This window comes from Numenius arquata, chromosome 11 (assembly GCF_964106895.1).
Source record: "Numenius arquata chromosome 11, bNumArq3.hap1.1, whole genome shotgun sequence".
NCBI lineage: Eukaryota > Metazoa > Chordata > Aves > Charadriiformes > Scolopacidae > Numenius > Numenius arquata.
In genome coordinates, this window is record NC_133586.1 from 21,823,304 (window position 1) to 21,844,315 (window position 21,012).

Below are 21,012 nucleotides of genomic sequence, written 5' to 3' on the forward strand. Positions count from 1 at the left end.
TTAATTTCTCCTTTTTCTACTATTTATTTGGCTTTTCTTTCTTTCTCTCTTTCTCCTTCCAGCCTTTTCTCTCTTCTTCTCCCCACTTTTCTCCATCCCTTCTCCATCTCTCCTTAGTTTTCTCCTTCCCTATTTTCCGCTCTCCCCTGCCCCTGTCCCCCTCCCTGTGTGTGTGTGTCCCGCCTCGCCACACCGGGGGTGACCCCGCACCTTACCCGCTCCTAAGTGGCGTTAAGCGACACGCAGCCCTTCTCCTCGCCGTTATCGGTCCTCCGCATCCTCCTCCCGATCCCCGTCCCTGTGGCACGGAGGAACCTCCGCCAGCCCGGACACGAGGGTGAGGGGGGCGGCGAGGAACAGGGGGTGGGAGGGGTGGGGGGGTGGACACCCCACCCGTACCCCCGCACCTCTCCGGGCTGAGCTGCGAGCCGGAGCGGGGCCGTACGGGCACTGGGCTGCCGAGGCGAGGAGCGAAGGGAGGAATTAGCATTTCTGCCAGCCTCCCCCTCCGCACGGCTGCCCCCTCCCTCCTCGCCACCCCTTTCCCATCCCACCACCCACCCACCGCCGCCGCTCGCCAGCCTCCGGCGGGGGACGGAGCCGGTTGCTACCCGGGGGGGGGGGGAAGGGAGATGCGGCACCCCCCCCACCCCACCTCACCACCCCCCTCTCCCAAAATAAAAATAATACCCGTAACAAACGCCTTCCCCTCAGAGCAGCGAGTACAACTCACACGCACTTGGCAGCAGCCATAATCCAGCCCCCCCCCGCGCGGCTCCCCACTTTCCCTTCAGGTCGCCTCTTCCCTGTCGTCCCCCCCCCACACGGGAAGGACAGGGATGCCGTCGGGGCGGGACACGGCTACCCCCGTCCTCCCAGGACATGGCGGAGCCTCAGCCTTTTGGGAAGGGTTTGTGGACGGGGAAATGGGGCTCGGGACGCAGCCCAGCCCTCCCGGTCGCCCCCTTTCCCCCTCCTTTCCCCGCCCCCCCCGTGCTGCCGCCCCCTCCCTTGCCCGGGCGATGCGGTATCTCTGCGGGGCGAGGCGCGGCGTGTGCCGCCGCCCCCGCCCGTCCCGTCGCGGCTGCTTCCCTTCTTCATCGAACGCAAAGAGCTTTCAAGCATTCGAGGGGAGAGGGAAGGAGATGCGGGGGGCGGGGGGGGGACCAGGACAGTACCGGGGGGGTTGCCGAGGGTTCCCGGGACCGGACCGTTCTTCCTCATCTTCCTCCTGGAGGTTTCAACCCTTTAGAAAGGCGCGGTAACGGCGAGCCCTCTGTCCCCTCCGCAGTTTCGCCACGACGTGGGGGTCTGTTTTTCCCACCGCACTAGCCCCCCCTCCCGCCCCGGCCCTGCCCCTCGCCTCTCCCCCCACCATGAGAAACCCGAGAAATCATTGATTTTGTGAGCGGGATCGATTCCTGCCTCCCGCCATCCCCCCCCCTCCCCCCCCCCCCCACCCCGCATCCCTCCATCTCCGCCCCACCGGGAGCTCTGGCGGGGCGGGGGTGGGGGGGCAGAGGCGGGCTCCGCGTGGGTCAGTCCGGTCCTCCCGGTGTCCCTGGCCCGGATCTATCGCGACAGTCAGGCTACGCCCCGCCGCGGGTGCTGGGCACGCCCCGGGGGGCTCCGGGGTTAGGAAGGGCCGGGGGTTTTGGGGAGCGGGGGCGGGGGGGGGGGGGAGGGTTCGCCTCTTCCTGCTTGCCCACAGGCAAAGCCCTCTCCCTCGGGCAGGGGGACCCGGCTCCGCATCCCTGCCCCGAGGCCACGGGGATGGGCGTGTTCTCCCAAGGACGAGGAGCGGGGCGGGGGGGCGATGGCTGGAGGCACAGAAAGGACAGCAAAACGCCAAGTCTGATCCTCGATGCGGGCTCCAGGCACCTCCACCCTCCCAGGGGCCGTGTCCAAAGCCTCCCCTCCCCCCACCCCAAGCCTGACGCCTGGTGCCCTGGGACCATCTCAGCCAAAGCCAGCAGCCCCAGATGTGCCTCAGTTTCCCTTCCACCCACGGGGTGGGTGAGGTGCTCAGGTGACGTGCCATCACCAGAAATACCTTGTTTCCATGCAAGTGAACCAACACCGTCCGAGTGTTGCACTGTGGCCACCTACACCACGACTGTCACCACGCTCTCTGGTACAATTTCGGCCCAGTCCGACTGACGATTCCCAGAAAAACCCTGGGAATGGTCCAGGGGACTATCCTGAGCAGATCATCAAGGTCACCTCACTTTGGGGGGGGCTGCAGATGGGTCAAGACAGAGGGAGGCACGGCTCCAAATCCAGCACAGACACCTGCAGGGCAGCGCTTCCACATCTCCCTTCCCGCTGGAGTTGGGTTCGAGCTGCCGTGGTGCTCTCAGCATCTTCGGGGCTGAGCCATGACTCACTCCCTTCCCATCCCCGCGGCTGGCTGGTGGCCCAAGCATGCCCTCACCCTTACCGTGACACCCTCCCAAGCACGAGGAGTTTGCAGCTCAGGGAATTACGGCATCAGACATTTGGATGTTGTGGTTTATAGGCATTTTCCACCCCCAACCCCCCCGCCTCCCTGCTCTGCTCACTTTCTGAATGCCTCCGGGCTGTCAGCCTCTCCCAAGCCCCACAGCAAGGAGTCTCGTGGTCAGCGGGGCAGCACCTGGGGGCACAGCATCTCCAAGCAGGCCAGCTGTGTACCCACCCTGCTCCCCACCTCTCGCTGTCATGTTATTGCATGTCCCAAGCTCGCCACACCGCCATGGGGCTGCAGGACCATGGGTCAGTCCTTGATGGTGTTGACCCATGGCTGGGGCTTGAGCTGCAGAGCTCAGGTGGGAGACACAGGGCTGAGAAGTTGCTTTGAGGAGCATGAAAGTAGTTTAAGATGCCACAAGGACGCAGCCAACACGGAGAAGATACTTTCTGGCTTGGCTGCTATCCACTGTGCTACGCTGAGCTCTTCCCAAGATGCCTTCATTCATCATGCAAGAGGAAGAAACCCAAGCGTCCTAGATACAGTGGCAGCGTTTCAGGAGCATTGGAGGCAGCGTGTTGTGCCAGAAACGGATCAGGAGATGAAGCACGTGTGACAGGATGGATAATGCATCCCTCCTCCTGCTCCTGAGGGCCAGACCTTAACCTACATATGCTGGAGGTCATCATAACATGGAGCTGCATGGCATGAGTTCCATCATCTACCCACCTCCACATTCACACCTCCCCAGTGGACACGATGTGTGGGGTTTGTGACACCACTTGTGCCTCAGTTTCCCATGGGCTGAGCACAGGGAATAACAATAGTACTCTATGGCGGCTTTTCAGTGCCCTCGGATGAGAGCTCCAAGAGAGGATGGATGGAGGATGGAGGGGTGGATGTATGGAGGGAGGGATGGATGGATGGATTGGTGGGTGGATGGATGGATGGATGGATGGACAGATGGATGATGGATGGATGGATGGATGATGGATGGACGGATGGACAGATGGATGGATGGGTGGGTGAGTGGATTGGATGATTAGATGGATGGATGGATGGTTGAGTGGATGGATGGATGGATGGATGGATGGTTGGTTGGATGGATGGATGGATGGATGGACAGATGGATGATGGATGGACGGATGGATGATGGATGGATGGATGGACAGATGGATGGATGGGTGGGTGAGTGGATTGGATGATTAGATGGATGGATGGATGGTTGAGTGGATGGATGGATGGTTGGTTGGATGGATGGACAGATGGATGATGGATGGACGGATGGATGATGGATGGACAGATGGACAGATGGATGGATGGGTGGGTGAGTGGATTGGATGGTTGGATGGATGGATGGATTGTTGAGTGGATGGATGGATGGATGGATGGATGGATGGATGGATGGATGGATGGACAGACAGACAGATAGAAGAGCAGGCTGTGGGGCTGTCAGCCTCTCCTTCTCACACCACACCTGCCTCAGCCCTAGGCACCCTAAGTCTCAGCATGCTCCTAAACATGTGACAAGCAGAAGTTGGGATGGAGGCCAGGTCCACAGCTTGTGTTGATCATTGCAGCTCTGGGGACAGGTGTCCCACTGGTATAAATGAGGGCAGACTTCCAGCTGCAGGAATCACTGGATTCAACGCTGTGGTCAATGAGGGTTTGTTGATTTACACCATTAATGTCCAACTGGTGTCTGACGGAGGAGCCCTCCTCACCGTGCTGGTCAGGGGCATTGCCTATTTAAGGAGGAGAAGGCCAAGCCCCCCATTTGGACTCTCCTGGCTTCTCTTGCTTCTAGCCCCAAGTCAGCTCCTCCAAAATCAGGTGAGTGCACAAACCACCACCTGGAGATCATCCTGACTGGCCGGAGGCGAGGTGGCTTCTCCTTCCATCTAAACAAGGTTTCCCTCAGCTTTGCCTCACTGCTTCTCCAGGTATTCAAGCATCCTGACCACCCTGTCCTTGCCTTTGGTGCTCCATGGGATGAAAACCTGTTCAGATGTTAGCAGGCTGATGTTTTTATTAGAAATATAATCCAGGCAACCTTCCTCGGAGCACGTCTTCCCCTGCCTTGGACTTCCACCCACCCAGGCCAGCCAACCTGAGCGATCTTGCAGGGTGTAATCAAATGCAGAGGAACCAGCCCTTTGGCTCTAATTAGTTTTGCATGATTGTTGGGGGAAGAAATCCATTTTCATAAACAGAAAGGATTTATGCTGCCCCTTCTTGCCTTTTCTTTCCCCCCACCTCTCTTGAGTCCCAAAGCACTTTGCTCGGGGCTAGCAGGGACTCATTTTATGAATGGTTTAGATTGAGTGATGCATTATTAATAACAGCCAATCAAGCAAGCAGCATATTATATATCATTTCAGGAGATTCGCTTAATTCAGGAAAGTTATTTATTGCCCTAAGAAAAAAAAAAAGCCCAGAGAGACTCTGGTTCTTCCTCATACTCTGGCTTGGAGGGGGATTTTCGTGGGGTGTGGGTGGAAGGGCGGTCCAAGTGGGGCTGTAGCAACCTGTGAGTGCGTAGAAGTTGCCTGTTGGAGGTGGAAGCTGGTGGGACCTTTGGGGAGCCCTCACTTTGCAGGGGTACCCCATCTGCAGCCTTTTCCTCCAAGGCTGGGGCTTGTTGGATGCTGCTCTGCTCGTCCCGCAGTGACAAAACCCTTTTCTAGCCGGATGAATGAGCTTTATGGCAGCTCAGGGCAAAGAAACAGCTAATCTGGCTCCCGCAGCCCATTGACTTCACCATTGTTTTACAAGACTTTGATGAGGCTGGTGACAGCAGACAGATGGGCTCTGCTCTCCTCCGGCTGTGCCCCCTTGTAGAGGCTGTTCCCCGTGCACAACCCTGTATCAGACACCAGAGAATCCCCAGGGTGAGGCGGCATCGTCTGAGCTTGGCGACAGAGCCCTGGGTGCCACCAGGCAGTCGCGGGAATTCCTTTGGGATCGCTCCTGGTAAGCTGCTGGGCAATGCTGGATCTGTCCTGGTGGCAGCAGGACTTCAATATCCAGGGAAGGTAGCCCCTGCCTCACTGGCCAGCACCCAGCTCCAGTGGACCAGTTGTGTCTGGGCCACTGCTTGTTCCTGGGGGGCTCCCAGATGATGGGGGTCACGTTTCTTCCCTGTTTCCGCCCCGCCATTTTTCCAAGCCCCACAGCGCCCACCGCACCCTCTTGGAGAAGGGACCTTCACCACATCCCTCTCCCTACCTACCTTCACCCACCTGGAGCCACCCAGAGGACCTGTTCATCCCACCACCCCTCTCCCTCTGTGCCCGAGATCGGGATCGGCGCCCCCGGTGATGGGACCACCGGTGCCCTCCAGGGATGCGGGGGTGGTGGTGTGAGTGTGCAAGAGTGGGTGTGAGCGTGCACGAATGGGTGTGCACGCTACAAGCCCAGGAGCCAGCCCCTGGCACGCCCGGCCCTCTGCGGCTTGTACGAAGGGGACACCTGGTGGCCTCTCCCCCGCATTGCCTTGTCGCACACCGCGGGCGACCTCCGCCGGTCGCCGCATCCAGGCTGAAGGGGGGGGGGGGGGGGGCGTTTAGGAGGGGGGCAAGGGACGTGCTACTGCCCGGGCAGGGCGACCAGCCTTCCCAGCAGCTCCCCTCCTGCCTGGCTGGGAAAACAAGGGGTGGAGACACCCCAAAAAATTACACTGGGCGGCGTGGCATAATTTATTTTATAAGGATATTAATTTGATTGGGTGGTTTCTTCCCCCTCGAGCTGACCCGGGATCCTGAACCTTTTAAACCCCATGCTGGGAGCGGAGAGGGTCTGAAAGTCCTGCTAGATGCTGCTGAGAGCATCCCTGGTGAGCATCCCTGCCGTGGGTTAGTCTGAGACCTGGCCAGCTCAGCTCATGCTACGGTTGCGCTCATGCCTTCTCCACCTCCCAGAGGATGATGTTGCGCTGGGCCAGGATCTTGGCCACCCTCCTGGTGAGCAGCTTCTCCTGCACCAGGGGCCACAGGATGGTGTAGCTCTGCAGGTTGCAGTGGGTGAGCACCACCTCTGCGGCAGGTTGAACAGGGAGCTCCAGGGCTCCCCAAAGGTCCTGCAAGGCCTTGGCCGTGGCCAGCGCGCTGCCCTCGTTGAGTTGCTGCTGCACATGCCTTCTCAGCAGATTCTTTAGCCTGTAGGAAGGGGCCTTGGGCAGCTTTTCCTTCATCAAGGACAACATATCCACGTAACCAGCCACAATGTGGCAGAAATCCACTTTCCTGCCTGTGGCATCCAGGGCTTTAAAGAGAGCAGGCAGCTCTGGTGCCCAGAAGTTATAGGTGATGAGGATGGGCCTGGGGATCAGGGAGAGGTACCAGAGCAGGTTCTGCATCCCCACCTCAATGGAGACGCCCTGGAAAAGCAGCGTCAGCACCGACTCGGGTGTCTGAATCAGCGTCTTGAAGGTGTGCTCTCCATTGACTGCTGCCACCTCTGTGATCTGATGGGCTGTGGAGGGAAAGGATGGGGCTGGAGTAAGTATTTGGGGGTACCCCTCTCTGCCCCCCAGCCCCCTGTGCCCAGGGAAGGCAATGCTCACTTTTCTGGTCAACCTTCAAGCTGAGGAACACCAAGGTGCTCGGCTCTGACTTGTCCCAGGGGCTGGTGGGGCCAGTGCTGCAGTGGGGCGAGGTGCCGCTCTCAGACCATGTGGGGCTGCAGGGCTTTCTGCTGGCCTTGGGCTTGCTGGAGGCCTGCAAGAGATTGGAGAAGAGGGACAAGTCCCATCTGCCTGCTTGGATCTGTCTGGGGAAGGCATAAGGAGCACCCTCGGGTGCACCATTAGCCATGGGCAGGGACCTGGTTGTGTGCAATGTCATGAAACCCTCAGGGTCCCATGTCCCAGCACTGCCAGGGATGGGTTGGGGGTGTGTTGTGTCTCAGGAGTGGGCTGGCCATGGGGAACCCCGTTGAGAGCCCAAAACCAGGGTCTGGGTCCAAGCGAGCAAGAGCAGAGCTCTGAATGCAGGTCCTGGGACCCAGGCAGCGGCCAGAGGGACACAACACGCAGGTCTGGGGAACTTGCTGTCCCCTTTCTGCACATCTCATGTGGATGCAGCTCATGCAGGGACATAAACATGGCTGAGTAACCTCACCACATGAGATACCGCTAGCCCTAAAGATCTGGTTGGAGTCTAGAGAAAAGGGGGCTGAACAGGGCCAGGAGGAGGTCTGGTGCCTCTCCAGGCTCAGCAGATCCGGTGCCTACAGCAGAGCTTCCCAAGGATGAGTGAAAACAGCCATCCCAGCTGGCCTTGGCAGGGATGGACATCCATGGTGAATATCTCCCCTGGGTAAGAGTAGGACAGCAACCCGTTCAGGAGGCTCCAACCTTGGTTTTCTTCCCTCTTTCCCCCAGGGACGGACAACCCTGCACCCCTGGCACGGGCACCCTGCAGCATCGGGGCATCCGTGTCCCTCTGCATCTTCACCTGCAGCCCAGGAGTGGTGGAAACGTGGCCGGACCCGTGTCTGCAGGCACATGAGTAAAACCAAGTGCTCCTCAGCCCAGGGGAGGTGGGATTGCTTAAACGCCAGATTAAAGCCGCATGTTTGAAGGGAATAGGGGGTTGCTCTGTCTAGGAAGGGGCAGGAGAAGGATGGGGGGGTGGCAGTGCTCTGTGTCCCCCTCATCTGGCTGTGCCCAGAGTGACCCAGCTGGCCTGAAGGGAGTTAGATGAACCAAACTTGGGGACAAAATGCTATCGCAGATGCTCTTGCTACCCAAACCAGCAACAGGCAAGCGGAATTTATATGCGAAAAAAAAAAAAGGGTTTATTAAAGGAGTTAGGCAGAGAGGGCAAGCGTGAGGGGCTTTTGGGGGAGGACAATCACCTGGGTGGAAACACGTGCTCGGAGCACCGTGGCAGCCTTGGGCGATGGATCCGGGCAGAGCCAGGTGCTGGCGATGCTCTTGCAGCTTGAGCTCGGTGTGTAGAGCATGACAGTCCCCAGCTGACCCCACAAAGGTCCCTCCCCAGCCCCCAGAACTCCTTGCAGAAGATGCCTGAGCCTCTAGACAGGTCCTCAGCCCTTGCCCTCCACCCCTTGAAGGCTGCATCTTCCCTGGGCTGCATCCCACTTTTTTCTCCCTCGGCTGCTATTTTCCCCCTTCCCCCCCGCTCCTTTTCCAGGCTTTAAACCAATTTTCCCCAGGTCTCAGGGCTGCACTCTTCTAGTGCCTGGCACCAGCCCATGGGTTGAGATGTTTATACCCCTGGGACCTCTCTTTTTTTTTTTTCCCCTCAGCCTGCCTTTAAACCCACACCATACCAAAGGATGCCCCATCCACACAGGGCTTTCTCACAGCAAGCAGCTAATGCGCCCAAAAAGCCCCAGCCTCGAGATTTTTTGGCACTAGCAGGGAATGGGGACAGGGTTTTAGTTCCACAATTCCTTTTCTTTTTTTGTTTTCCCTCTTAGAGATGAATCAGGAAAGCAAGGAAAAACAGTGAAGGAAAAAAAAATAATAAAGAAGCCAGCAGCAGGCTGAGATTTAATCTGGAAACAGCTTTATTGAAGAGTAAGAAGAGCTTCTGCATTAGTTTATACAAAAAAATAATAAAAACTGGGGCTATTAACCCCAGCTATTAAGCCAGTACTGGAAAACCAACCTCCCTTGTCCCCAATTCCCAAATCAGCTGCGCTCGCCCCCATTTCCAAAGGGATCTCGGCAGGGATCCCATGCCCTTGGTTCATCTAACTCCCTTGGCCAGGGCCATTTGGTCACAACACCCCAGTCTGCAGCGGCCAGTGTTGTGGAATGTCCCCCCAGGGAGCTCGGACATGTCACCTTGGGGGATGCTCACATGGTCCCTACCTGCTCTGGTGGTCATCTTAGGGGACCGGATGGGGGGTGTGTGTGTGGAAGCCCACCCTGGAGCACATCAAGGAGGGGTTTGCTGCCTGTGAGGGAGGACCGTGGCTGCTCTGGAGTACCAGGAGATACCAGCAAAGGTCTTAGCCCAGGAGCATTAGATTTGGGGTGGCCCGGATGCCTGGCCACCTGGGAGCGACCGAAAAGGAAGAGAAAGCTGCAGACAAGTCTCTGGCTGATGGCAGGAAGGGAGAAGGCTGGGGGACAGGGAAAGGCACCCCAGAGACGGTGGGGGGTGGGGGGGCAGCTGCCTCTTCTGCCTGCGGCGTGGCTCAGCAAGGAGGGAGGCCTGGCGTCACACTCACCGCCGTGTCTTCCTCCGAGCTGTCCTCTGAGCTGCTGATGACGATGCTGGTATCTTCTGCGGAAGGAAGAGGAGGATGCTGAGGCTTCAAGACTCTGATTTCTTTGGATCACAGCGGTTTTCCCACGGGAGGACTGATCTTATCTCCTGACTTTTGCAGCAGAAGGCAAACGCCTCTACCAGGACCATGAACCACACAGCCCTTGGGCGCTCTCGGAGGCACCCCCAAGGTGGGGGGCAACCTCTCCACTGCTGCTTCACCCCATGGACCCTGTAGAAGATGCATTTCACTCCTGTTTGCAGAGCTGAGCCTGGGACCCCTCACTGCGGGACGCTGGAGCGGGACCAGGTGAGCCCGGGGAAGGAAAAATGTGGTTTGCTAAAAATTAGTGGGTTTTGTGCCCCCAGGAAAACCCAGAGCTCGTGGAGCAGGAGGTCAGGGAGTCTCTCTGCACACCTACTCTGCTGCTGTGCTCTTCCCTAGGCTTGGGGATTTGGCTATCTCGGAGGTAGGACATGGAGATGGATGGAGCATCCGCATGTACCCCTCGTATTTACCCCCTGGGAACCAGCTCCCACCCTCTGCTTCTCCCACCTCGAGGTGGGGGGGGGTTGCCAGGGTTTTGAGTGTATGGGGGTGCACAGAGGCTGGGAAAGATGGGGGACCCCCATAAGAGTAACGAGGAGGGGCACGTCCCCGGTCCCCACCTGCATCATCAGCGTGGTTGGTGGCAGCAGGGCTGCAGTTCTGGCTCAGTGTGGAGGTGCTGGGCCCCCTTCTGCCATCCCACTGGTTTGAACTGGGATCGCTGGGGACTGGCATGCTGTCACACTCCAGCTTCAGCAGCTTGGGTGACATCTGGCTGCCCCTTTCCATGCAGGGTGACGTCCGCTTGGGCCACGCGGTGACGGGGAGAGCCTGGAGAGAGGAGAGCGTGGGGGGTGTAAGGTGCTGAGGTGACATCTCCTGGTCCCCAAAGGCTCCTGCCTGGCCGGGGTTGTTCTTACCGAGCTTGTGTGCATCTCCTTGAGGCTGATGGTGAAGGTGGGCAAGATGCTCTGGTTCTTGGGCTCGACTGGCTCCTCTTGCTGCAGAGAGAGCATGAAGCAGTGTCAGGGTGAACCCCGAGGCCACTGACCCCTCTGCGGGGCTGGAGTGTCCCCAGGCAGAGCCAGGAGGGGGCAGAAACATCCTCAGCAGGGGGGCAACGGAGGCACAGCCCAACCCCTCAAGGGTTGTACTTGAGCCGTGGGTGTCTGGGGAGGCTACGGTTTTCCCTGCCAAAAATGAGGGATGAAGCAGGATGGGGTGGCAGTGGGACACGATGGCTCCAAAGCATCGTGTTCTTCTGCCCCCAGGCAGAAACTGCTCTGGGGGTTTGTCACTGATGAGGAAAGAGCTGGGGAGGAGAAGGCAGACCCTTGGGGGAAGGCTTGCAAAGAACAGAGGAAGGGGGGGATCCATGTTTCGGATGACGCAGGAGACCTCCCCGCACAGCAGCACACTGGGATGAAACACGGACATCTCACCAGGTTGTTCTCTGGAGCCACCTCGATCACGGGGACGGCTTGGGAATTAGTATCTGCAATGGAGAGAAGGAGGGTTGCAAACCCAAATCTCAGCCCCCGGAGCTCCCACCCAGCCCTGGCAGCAGCCGAGCCGGGGAAAAACCTGCCCAGCGGCTGCAGGAAGGAAGCTCCAGTCCCATTTCCCAGTCCTTTGGTTTGGCATGGCCCAAGGAGTTTAGGAGCCTCTGGGGACGCAGAAACCAGCATCAGCTGGTTGAGCCTGTCAGACTGGTAGGAGACCAAAAGGAGGTTCTGGCCCCATAAGCAGAGGAGCAAATTTTGCCCCAGTGGAAATAAGCACCCTACAAGAGCTGTAGGGAGGTGGTTCTGAACCCTGTGGGACCACGAGCTGGGTGATGGGGAGGGACTCTTGATCAGGGAGGGGAGCCACATGATGAGGGGGAAGGGTTTGACACTGACAGAGGGGAGATGGAGATGAGATGTGGGGAAGAAATTCTTTGCTGTGAGGGTGGTGAGACACTGGAACAGGTTGCCCAGAGAAGCTGTGGCTGCCCCATCCCTGGAGGGGTTCAAGGCCAGGCTGGATGGGGCTTTGAGCAACCTGGTCTGGTGGGAGGTGTCCCTGCCCAGGGCAGGGGGTGGGACTGGATGGTCTTTAAGGTCCCTTCCAATCCAAACCATTCTATGAAGCTGGCCTGTGGAGTGGCTGGATCAATCCCCAGGGCATGTCCTCACCTGGGTGCCCCATGACACGCTCCTCCAGCACCTGCAGCCTGGCTCGACACTCGGCCAAGTCCCCGGGCTGCGTTCGGTCCCCGACCGCCGGTGGCTGCAGCCGTTGCAGCTCCTCCAGTGAGTCCTTGATGAAGGGCTGCATGTCCATCACCTCCTGCTCGGTGGCGTAGAGGTTCATCTTCTCCACCAGCCGCTCACCTGCCTCCATACGCCGCAGCACCCCTTCCACCCGCTCCAGCTCCCTTGCCAGCTCACGCCGGCCCTGCTCCTGCCCAGCTTCCACCAGCCCCAGCAGCTCCTCTTCCTCCCGACGCACCAGCCCCACCAGCTGCTCCACGCGCTGACGGATCAGCTCCCGCATCTCCTGCCGGCCCCGCTCCAGCCGGGCGGCTTCGTCCTGCAGCCCCGCATAGGTGGCCTCCAAGCCCCTTCTCTTCTGCTGCAGACGCCGGCGGATGGTGCCCAGCTCCTCCTGCCGGCGCCGGGTCTCGCTGGGGATGTCGCAGAAGGGGGCGTGATGGCTGTCCAGCAGCGCGCAGGAGCAGCACAGAGCCCTCTTGCACGTCTTGCAGTAGATGCTGGGAGGAAAGGGGAGCATCCTTCAAAACCACCAGGGAGAAAAGCATTTCCCCTTCCCCAGAGGGGAAACTGAGGCACGGGGCAGGAAAGGGCTTTACCTCACATCACCGGCTGCGGATTTTTGGCATGAAGCTGGGTGTTTCACCCACCTTTGCTCCCCTCCCTCCTCCTGGGGACCCACCAGTCTCATATCGCACCCTGCTCCTGCCTGGTCTCCAAACAAACCCCCTTGGCCCTGCCCTGCTGGCAGATAGGACAAGGGGAAACGGCCTCAAGTTGCGCCAGCGGGAGGTTTAGGATGGATATTAGGAAAAATTTTTACATGGAAAGGGTTATTAAGCCTTGGAACAGGCTGCCCGGGGAGGTGGTGGAGTCACCATGCCTGGAGGTATTTAAAAGCCGGGCAGACGTGGTGCTGAGGGACATGGGTTAGTGGTGGTTTTTGTTGGTGTTGGGTTGACGGTTAGACTCAATGATCTGAAAGGTCCCTTCACCCTGGGCAATTCTACGATTCTAGAGCAGCAGCCCCAAAGCCCTTGGTGCAGGACAGAACCCCTGAGGACAAGGCACCACTCTCACCTGGAGATGTGGCCCTGGTTGGCGTGACCAGGACTGGAGCAAAAGAGGTTGGAGGACTTTCTGGTGTCTTCCAGGAACCGATGGGCTGAGTCCGCGCGAAGCTCCTCCACCCTCTTGGCCTCATGGCTCCTCTTCTTGAAGAACCACTGGTGGTCATCAAAGCACTTGGTGCAGAGGAGCTCCTCGCACTCCGAGCACCACACTGCTGCCGTTTCCCCCTGGCACCGGCTGCAGCTGGGGCCACTGCTGTCACTGATCTTCTTGTAGATGCTGAGCCTGGCCTGCAGGTTGGTGAAGAGCAGGTTGTCCATGTCGGGGATGCCACTGGCCTGCGGGATGGCCATCCGGCAGATGGGACACTGCCCCACGGGCTTCATCTCGCTCAGGCAATCGAGGCACAAGGTGTGGAGGCAGGTGAGGAGCTTGAGGTTGGGCGACTCCTTCCGGCAGCCTTCGCAGCAGATGAACTGGAAGTCATCCTCCTCGGCGGGTGGGTGGGACGGAGAGGAGCATGGGGGTGTACCCTGCTGGGGTCCCATGTCCAGGGGGACAGCAGTGCTATCTCCATCTAGGTGGGATGTGGGGGATTGTATGTGAGCTGGGGGGGCAGGAGGCTCAGTCCCACCCATGGGGGCCACACAGGTCACCCATGGGCAGCCCGCTTTACCCACCCCACTGCAGGGAAGGGCTAACGGAGCCGCAAGGTGGGCAAGCAGCCCCTCTCCATCCCCCTTGCCAAGGGCAAGCGGGTGGCAGCACCCTGGCAGGGGGAAGGAGATTCTCCGCTGGCTGGAAAGGGTTGTGCTCCCTCCTGCTCCTCCCCACTCCCCAACCTCCTTCCCCTCGGGGAATTTTGGATTCCAAAGTCGGGGGAGGGAACGAAGGCTGCGAAGTTGTTTTCCCTTTCGCTTTGCCGCCGCTGCCTCTTCCCGCCCTGACGACGGCCCGTCCGTGTGTTCCCCCCCCTCGCCCCCGCCCCGGTTCCTGCAGAACCTCCTGGGCAGCACCGGGATGCTGGTACCAGCCCTGTCCCCCCAACACCCCTCGCCGCTCCCACCCCCCCGGGGTGCGTAGGCAGAACCTCCCCCCCCCGCTAGAATAAAGCAGGGCCCCCCCCTTACCACATTCCTCCTTCCTCTCACCAACTTCCCCCTTACCCTCCATGCAATATTTTGGGACTCTAAAAAGAAAAAAAAATAATTCCCCCCCCCCCCCCCAATGCGGGCAATGCCCGCTGCTCCCTTTGGGGGGGCCGTGGACCGGGTTCTGCTCCCCCCCCGCCCCACTTCCTCCCCCTCTAGAAAAGTGGGGTGACACCCTCCCCCCCCCCCTCCCGCTTACCTGCTGGGGGGTCGGGGCCGGGCGGCCGGGGGGCGGCGGGGCTGTCGGGCATGGGGGCGGCGGGCCCGACCGGCGCTCAAGCTGGACTTTCGTTTCCCCGGTTTGGCGGGGGGGGGGGAAGGAAGAGGAGGAGCTGTCGGGAAGAAGGCGGGGAAGGCATTGTGGGGGGGTTCCTCGGGAGGTGAAGGTGCCCGGTGCCCCGGGGCGGGGGGAACGGTGGGTGGAGGGAGCGAGCCGGGATTCCCCGCTCCCACCCGGGCAGTGCCCTCTGCCCTGGGGGGCGGGGGGGTGGGTCTACAGACACCGGGATGGGGATGGTGGTACCCGGGTGGAGGGGTTGCAGGCACCGGGGGGGATGCAGGCAGCGGAGGGATGCTGGTACCGGGGGTGTGGGGGGGACGACGACACAGGTGGTGGGATGGGGATGCTGGTACCGAGGTGGGCATACAGGCACCGGGGGGGAGGGTGGGCATTGGAGGGATGCTGGTACCGGTGAGGGGGGCTATACAGGCGCTGGGGGTGCAGGGACCGGTGGGGGGGGGGGGAATTGGGGGGGGTGCTGATACTGGTGGGAGGATGCTGGCACCCGGGGGGGTTGGATGGTTACAGCTCTGCTTCAGCTTCTAGATAAGACCCCCTCGAGCAGTGCTGGGTGCCATCTCAGCTGTAAGGGGGGAGCTGTGTCTGGGGCAGTGTCACAGGCCCCCGCTTCAGCACAGGGGGGCTTTAAACCTGCCCTATTGCCACTCCCCCATCCCCACCTCCCCCTTGCCCTGTCCTCGGCAGCTCTGCTCCGGACTGCATTTTGGTACCCGCTACCCTTTGCAGGCTGGTGGGATGACTTTGACACGATGAGAAGCCCCCACCGGAGCAGGAATTGCTGGGAAAAATACCTCTCCTGGTTGCCTGTGGGGCTGGGGGACCCTCTGGAGCCACCCCACCCCACCACCACCCCCCGCAAGATGAATGTGCGATGGAGGACCCAGTCCTCCCCATGGTTGGCGGGAGCCATTCCTGGGCAGGGCCTTTCCGGAAAAACTCACCGAGTGGTGAACCGTGAGCCGTTCCGTGCCTGTGCCGTCAGCAGCCACATGACGGCGGACCAGGAAGCGCCAGCAGCTCCCTCCTTCCCACCGCAGCATCCTCGCAGCGGCCTCCCGTCCCCACAGCGGGCTGGGCTGGTGGCCGGGGGACTACCCTGGGGTCATCCCCCAGCTCCAAGGGGGTGCCAAGCAGAGGGCGGTGGTGGGGCCACGGCTTTTGTCTCCCGGCTCGGCTCCTTGCCCAGAGGAGGGAGGATGTGAAGCCCCCCCCCCGCCTCCCCCGAGTCCCCCCTCCTGGGTGAGATCCCAGCGAGGAAACCCCCTGAGGGATTTGCTTTCTTCTCGTGAGCATCCTCTGTGAAAACAGCAGGGCTTGTCTGCTCTTCTCCAGCGTCTCTCCGGTTGCACGTCAGGGGCAGAGGGAGGTTGGACCTGGCCAGGGACAGGCGGAAGCCATGCCAGCCACAGGGCGGGCTGCAATGGCCACAGAAAGCCAGGCTTAGAGGGCTCCAAACACTGGGAGCGGGGTCCTGTGCAAGGCACCAGCGCCATGTTCAGCCGGTCGGGATACCAGGCCCTTCCCTTGGGAGACTTTGACCGCTTCCAGCAGTCCAGCATCGGGCTCTACGGTGCCCAGAAGGGCTTCTTCTCCTTTGGATCCAAGCAAGATCCTCTGGGGCCGGCTGGGAATACCGCAGGTGAGTCCCGACCTTAGGGGGGGAAGATGCTGTTCCTCTCTGTTGCCACTTCTGCTGGAGGGTGTTGTGCTAGCTGGGTGCCCCCCACCCTGCCCACTTCCCTGGGGTGCAGGGTGCATGGGGGAAGGGGCTCAGATGGGGGTTCACAGGCAGAGCGGGGGGGCTTTGGAGCACGTTCACCTCCCATTTCAACCCCCCGCAGACTCTTCCCAGGGTTGGTTGTCCTGGATCTGCCATGGGATTATCACCTCCTTGGTCTTCTTGCTGATGGTTGTCACCTTCCCTATCTCAGGATGGTTTGCCTTGAAGGTAAGGGAGGAAAGCAGGTGAGGAGTGGGATGGATGGCAACCCATCCTCCACTGGGGACGGGGGGGGACCATTCCCACCTGCCCCTGGTCCCATTGCTCCTGGCACCACAAGACCCAGGGCTTTGATTCCACCCTGGTCTAAACTTTCCCATTGCAGATCGTGCCCACCTACGAGCGAATGATCATCTTCCGCCTGGGTCGCATCCGGGCACCACAAGGACCCGGCATGGTCCTGCTGCTGCCCTTCATCGATCACTGGCAGCGTGTGGACCTGAGGACGAGGGCCTTCAACGTGCCCCCCTGCAAGGTGAGTTGCCTTGGGCCTCGGGGCAGGATGAAGAGACTCATCTCTGAAATATCCCGAGTAGGTGGATTTGGGGCGGGTCTGACCCTTGGTGCCATGCATGGACCCAACTTTCAGTTCCTCCATCCTCATGGCGAGGTGAGGGGGGTTGTGGCTGGTGCTGTGAACCCAGAGTTCTCACCTGCCTGCGGCTGAAAAGCTCCTCTTGACTTTGCATACCTTGTTCAATGCCATGTTCCCGGCTGGAGACATCTCAGAACCATCAATCCCTGTCCTTCCCAGATGCCTTTCAGTAACAGCCCTGTGCTGGAAACTGGCCTCGCCGTTCAGACTAGCCCAAAATTCATCATTTGGGCTGGATTTGCTCCTAATAACCCTCTTAATAATAAAGAAATCGCGAGCTGTTTACCAGCTGGGAGAGATGTGAATGCCTCTGCTCCCAGGCTCTATGCAGAAGGGTTGGGCCATGGAGCAGACAGGGGGAGAGATCCTCACTCCCCTCTGCCCCAGCTGACCTCCAAGGATGGGGCGGTCATCTCCATGGGTGCTGATGTCCAATTCCGGGTGTGGGACCCCGTGTTGTCCGTCATGATGGTGAAGGACCTCATTGCGACCACCCGGATGACAGCGCAGAACGCCATGACCAAGACATTGGGGAAGAAGAGCCTCCGTGAGATCCAGGTGGAGAAGCTGAGGATTGGGGAGCAGCTGCTGGTGAGGACTGTCTCAGACCTGCACAGAGTCCCCCTTGCCCCCAAACCCTCACGCTCTTGGTGTAGAAATAACAGTAAGGGAAGCTGGAGCTGCTTAAAGTCCATCTGGCCATGGACCTGGCCAAGGAGAGGAACTGAATGGAGAGGAATCCATGGTGATTAGTGGGGAGTAGATACCTTTCAGCCTGTGGGTCTCTGGAGATCTGTGGCTTATCTTGAAGGGCTTTGGCCACACAGAAAAGCCCATGTGTTGTTGGCAGATTTAAATTCAACCTCCATATCTCCACCAGGAAAATGTCTAGAGGGAGCTCCAAACTGGAAAGGGTTTTGCGGGGGAGAGAAGCAGGACAGGGTGGTGGCAGAGGGGCAACAATTAGTGCCTGCAGCCAACCCGGGCCAGGCCAAAGCTTGTTGGTTGAGTCTGCAAGGGAGGGATATGAAAGGATGCTGGAGGGGGATATACTGGTATCTCTGGGGTGGTTTAGAGGCCAGAAATGCTGTCTGGTGGAGCACCATGCCAGGACACGGTTCCCAGGGGAGAGCAAGGAAAGGGGCCAGCCTGGAGGGAGCCGTGGAAAGGAGAATAAGGCAGAGCTGTCCTCCCTGTCCCAATCTCTTCCAAGCCAAGAGAGCAACTGGGGGAACTGGGATGAGCATGAGAGTGGACAGTTTGGAGGACACGGCCTACTGATCCTGCTCCAACACCCCACATCTAAAGCTGGTGGGTAGCAGAAGTATAAGCTATGGGATGCCCATGGATGGGAGGGCTATGGTGGGTGATCTCCATGGCCATACCCAGCTCTGTCTGGGATGCCAACACCTCTCCATTTCTTCCTGGCTCTGCAGCTGGAGATTAACGACATGACCAAGTCCTGGGGCCTGGAGGTGGACAGGGTGGAGCTAAGCATGGAAGCTGTGCTGCAGCCACCCCGGGAGAACCCGGTGGGCCCTCTGGCCACTGTGCCACCCATGGCTGGGCTGCAGGGGCTGGATGGCACCATTCAGCAGCTGGCTGCCCACTTCTTCAGCAACACCCTGGCTCTGGCAGGCAGCAAGACCGGCGCTCCGGAGGCAGGTAACCAACTCAGGGCCACCACTTCTCTGCTGGGGTGAATGTCCCTCATGCCCAATGACCTTTGTGTCTGTTGGCTCTTTGACAGAGGAGTCAAAGTCTGGGAGATATCACACTCTTACGAGCACAGCACAAATAGGCTGGTAGGGGAAAGGAGAGAGGACCACCCCAGGCACGGTGGCGCAGCACAACCTTTCTAACACGACATTGGAGATGGGACTGGGGAGGGCAGGAGCAGATCTGCGGAACCCTGGGCTGAAGAGCAGCTCAGACCTCAGCATTCCCATCAGACAAACATAGGGAAAGGCCTGAGCTGGCTGAGAGAGTCACATCTGAGGGCAACATGGATCTTTTTTTTTGAGAAACCTTGCACCAACTTGTGCCCCACTGTTTCTTTCAGGGATAATTTTCCACCCCCTGGAAGCAGGGGAAGAGTAACCCATGGCAATCAGAGGAGCAGGCAGTAGGAACTGGCAAATCCTTGTTGTCCTCTTCTTGCTTAACTGGAAACTTGCTGGATAAGTGGGTTTCTCTGCACCAGAGACCTTCTCTGGTGGGCTCATGCAGACAAGCAAAGTTCACCGCTCAAAAGTGTCCCCTCTACACACTTCTGTCCCTTTGTCTCCAGCAGACAGTGTGGAGACAGTGAACGAGGTGGAGACTCCCACCGCTCCCCTCCTCCCCACCGCTGGCAGCACCTGGAGAAAGCCCAGTGCAGACGAACTGCTTTTGGCAGTAGAGCCCGTCCTCTCCGAGGCCCTGGTCACCCAGGTGGGAGCATCGTACCAGGTCAACATTGTCCTGCCCAACGGCACATGGAGCACCTACTTCATAGACCTCTCCTCAGGTCACTGCTTGTTGGGGTTGTTGTGTTGGAGGTGGGAAGGTGTTTCATGCCCATGACCCCTTTGCATGCTTCAAAACCCACCGAGCTTGGTGGTAGGTGGTCCCAAACCATCCCTGTTTGGTAGCTCCATGGCACCCCAGGGTCCATCAGCTGAGCACTGCAGTTCGGTGACCATGGCTTTGAGTCCATGCTCCCTGGAAGTCTGATGTAGAATTTGTTTTGGGCTAAAACCATGAGTTTTCCTTCAGAAAGAGAGTGTTGATAGAAAATTGGCAGCCAGGTCTTCTCGTGGCTGGCCAAGTGGGGTGGCTCAGGGACCTCAGAGTTTGTGGTCTCTTCTGTGCCACCAGCCCAAGGGGGTAGTGATGGAGGGACATGCACAAGCAGCACTTTGGGCCATTGCCATGCTGGAAGATGTCCTCCCACCACCCCATTCCATTCCCATATGGTTGCTGATGGTTTTCCTGGTGGCCATGAGTGCTCATTTTGGCTGGGATGGAGTTCACAGCAGCTGGCATGGGGCCATGATTTGGATTTGTGCTGGAAACAGGGTTGACAACACAGGGACATTTTCCTTATTGCTGAGTCAAGGCCTTTTCTGCTCCTCACATCACGCACCAGTGAGTAGGTGAAGAAGCTGGGAGAGGGCACAGCCAGGACAGCTGACCCCAACTGCCCAAAAGAACATCCCATGCCGTATGACATCTTAGAAGGGGGGGAAGAATGAGGAAGGGGGGGATGTTTTGAGTGGTAGCCCCATACTAGTGACTATGGAGGAAATGAACTCTATCCCAGCCAAAACCAGCACATCATGACAAAAGTTCCTACAGGGCTTGGAGGTGGGCCACCGTAACAGGACATTGGTGGAGCAACAGAAGAGAAATTTGTCTCCATAAGGAGTAGGGACACTCCAGTCTCCAAATTCCCCCTGCCAGGCCCTTGTCTGTCATCTGGCCCAACTCAATCCTTACGGAACTGCGCGGGGAAACACCAGCAGCCAAGGCTGGATCCTGAAGCCGGCTGTTTCTCCCTCTCCCACCCATTGTGTCCTACAGGCAGCGGGCGGGCTGGCCGAGGTGTGCCCGAGGGCAGCCCCGACGTCGTTCTGGAGGTGGCGGAGAAAGACCTGCAGGACCTCTTCTTGGGCGACCTGCGCCCCTTGAGTGCCTACATGAGCGGGAAGCTGCAGGTGAAGGGTGACCTGCACCTCGCCCTGAAGCTGGAGGAGCTCGTCAAGGCAATGAAACAGCATAGATAGAGCATGCGTGTGGGGGTGTGTCTGTGTGCATGTGTCTTTGTAGGTGTGCAAAGGACAGGGGGACACACGTATAGGGGTGCTGCGTGGTGGGGGCCTTGCCCCGCTGGAGCTCCTGCTGCCTTCCCCGTGGAGGCTGCAGGAGCTGGGTGAAGACCTGAGCAGGGAAACTGAGACTAAGCTCCATTGCCTGTCCTTGTCCTTGTCTTTACCCACCTTGCCCATCCTTTCCCTACGATGTTATGGGATGGGAACCAGTTGGCACCCCAGTACGTGCCAGTTTGCTTCCAGATCCCTTGGCCAATGTACCACCAGGGCACAGACCGATGTCCTGCTGCCCTCACAAATTGTCC

General features: G+C 59.2%; 2 protein-coding genes across 2 annotated transcripts; one reads left to right on the plus strand and one right to left on the minus strand.

Annotated features, from left to right (window-relative positions):
* Positions 1–6,347: 6,347 nt before the first annotated feature.
* Positions 6,348–14,470, minus strand: LOC141470440 (protein PML-like). Its single transcript, XM_074156459.1, has 9 exons — positions 14,419–14,470; positions 13,078–13,645; positions 11,920–12,497; positions 11,185–11,237; positions 10,663–10,743; positions 10,363–10,573; positions 9,656–9,711; positions 7,014–7,167; positions 6,348–6,922 (listed from the first exon to the last, which is right to left on the minus strand). Exons 1-9 carry the CDS (start codon positions 14,468–14,470, stop codon positions 6,348–6,350), a joined length of 2,328 nt encoding a protein of 775 aa, XP_074012560.1.
* A 1,541-nt stretch (positions 14,471–16,011) lies between these two features.
* On the plus strand, positions 16,012–20,662 carry STOML1 (stomatin like 1). Its single transcript, XM_074156187.1, has 7 exons — positions 16,012–16,159; positions 16,362–16,468; positions 16,626–16,775; positions 17,283–17,486; positions 18,332–18,560; positions 19,189–19,404; positions 20,460–20,662. The coding sequence occupies exons 1-7, from the start codon at positions 16,012–16,014 to the stop codon at positions 20,660–20,662; spliced, it is 1,257 nt and encodes a 418-aa protein (XP_074012288.1).
* The last annotated feature ends 350 nt before the right edge of the window (positions 20,663–21,012 follow it).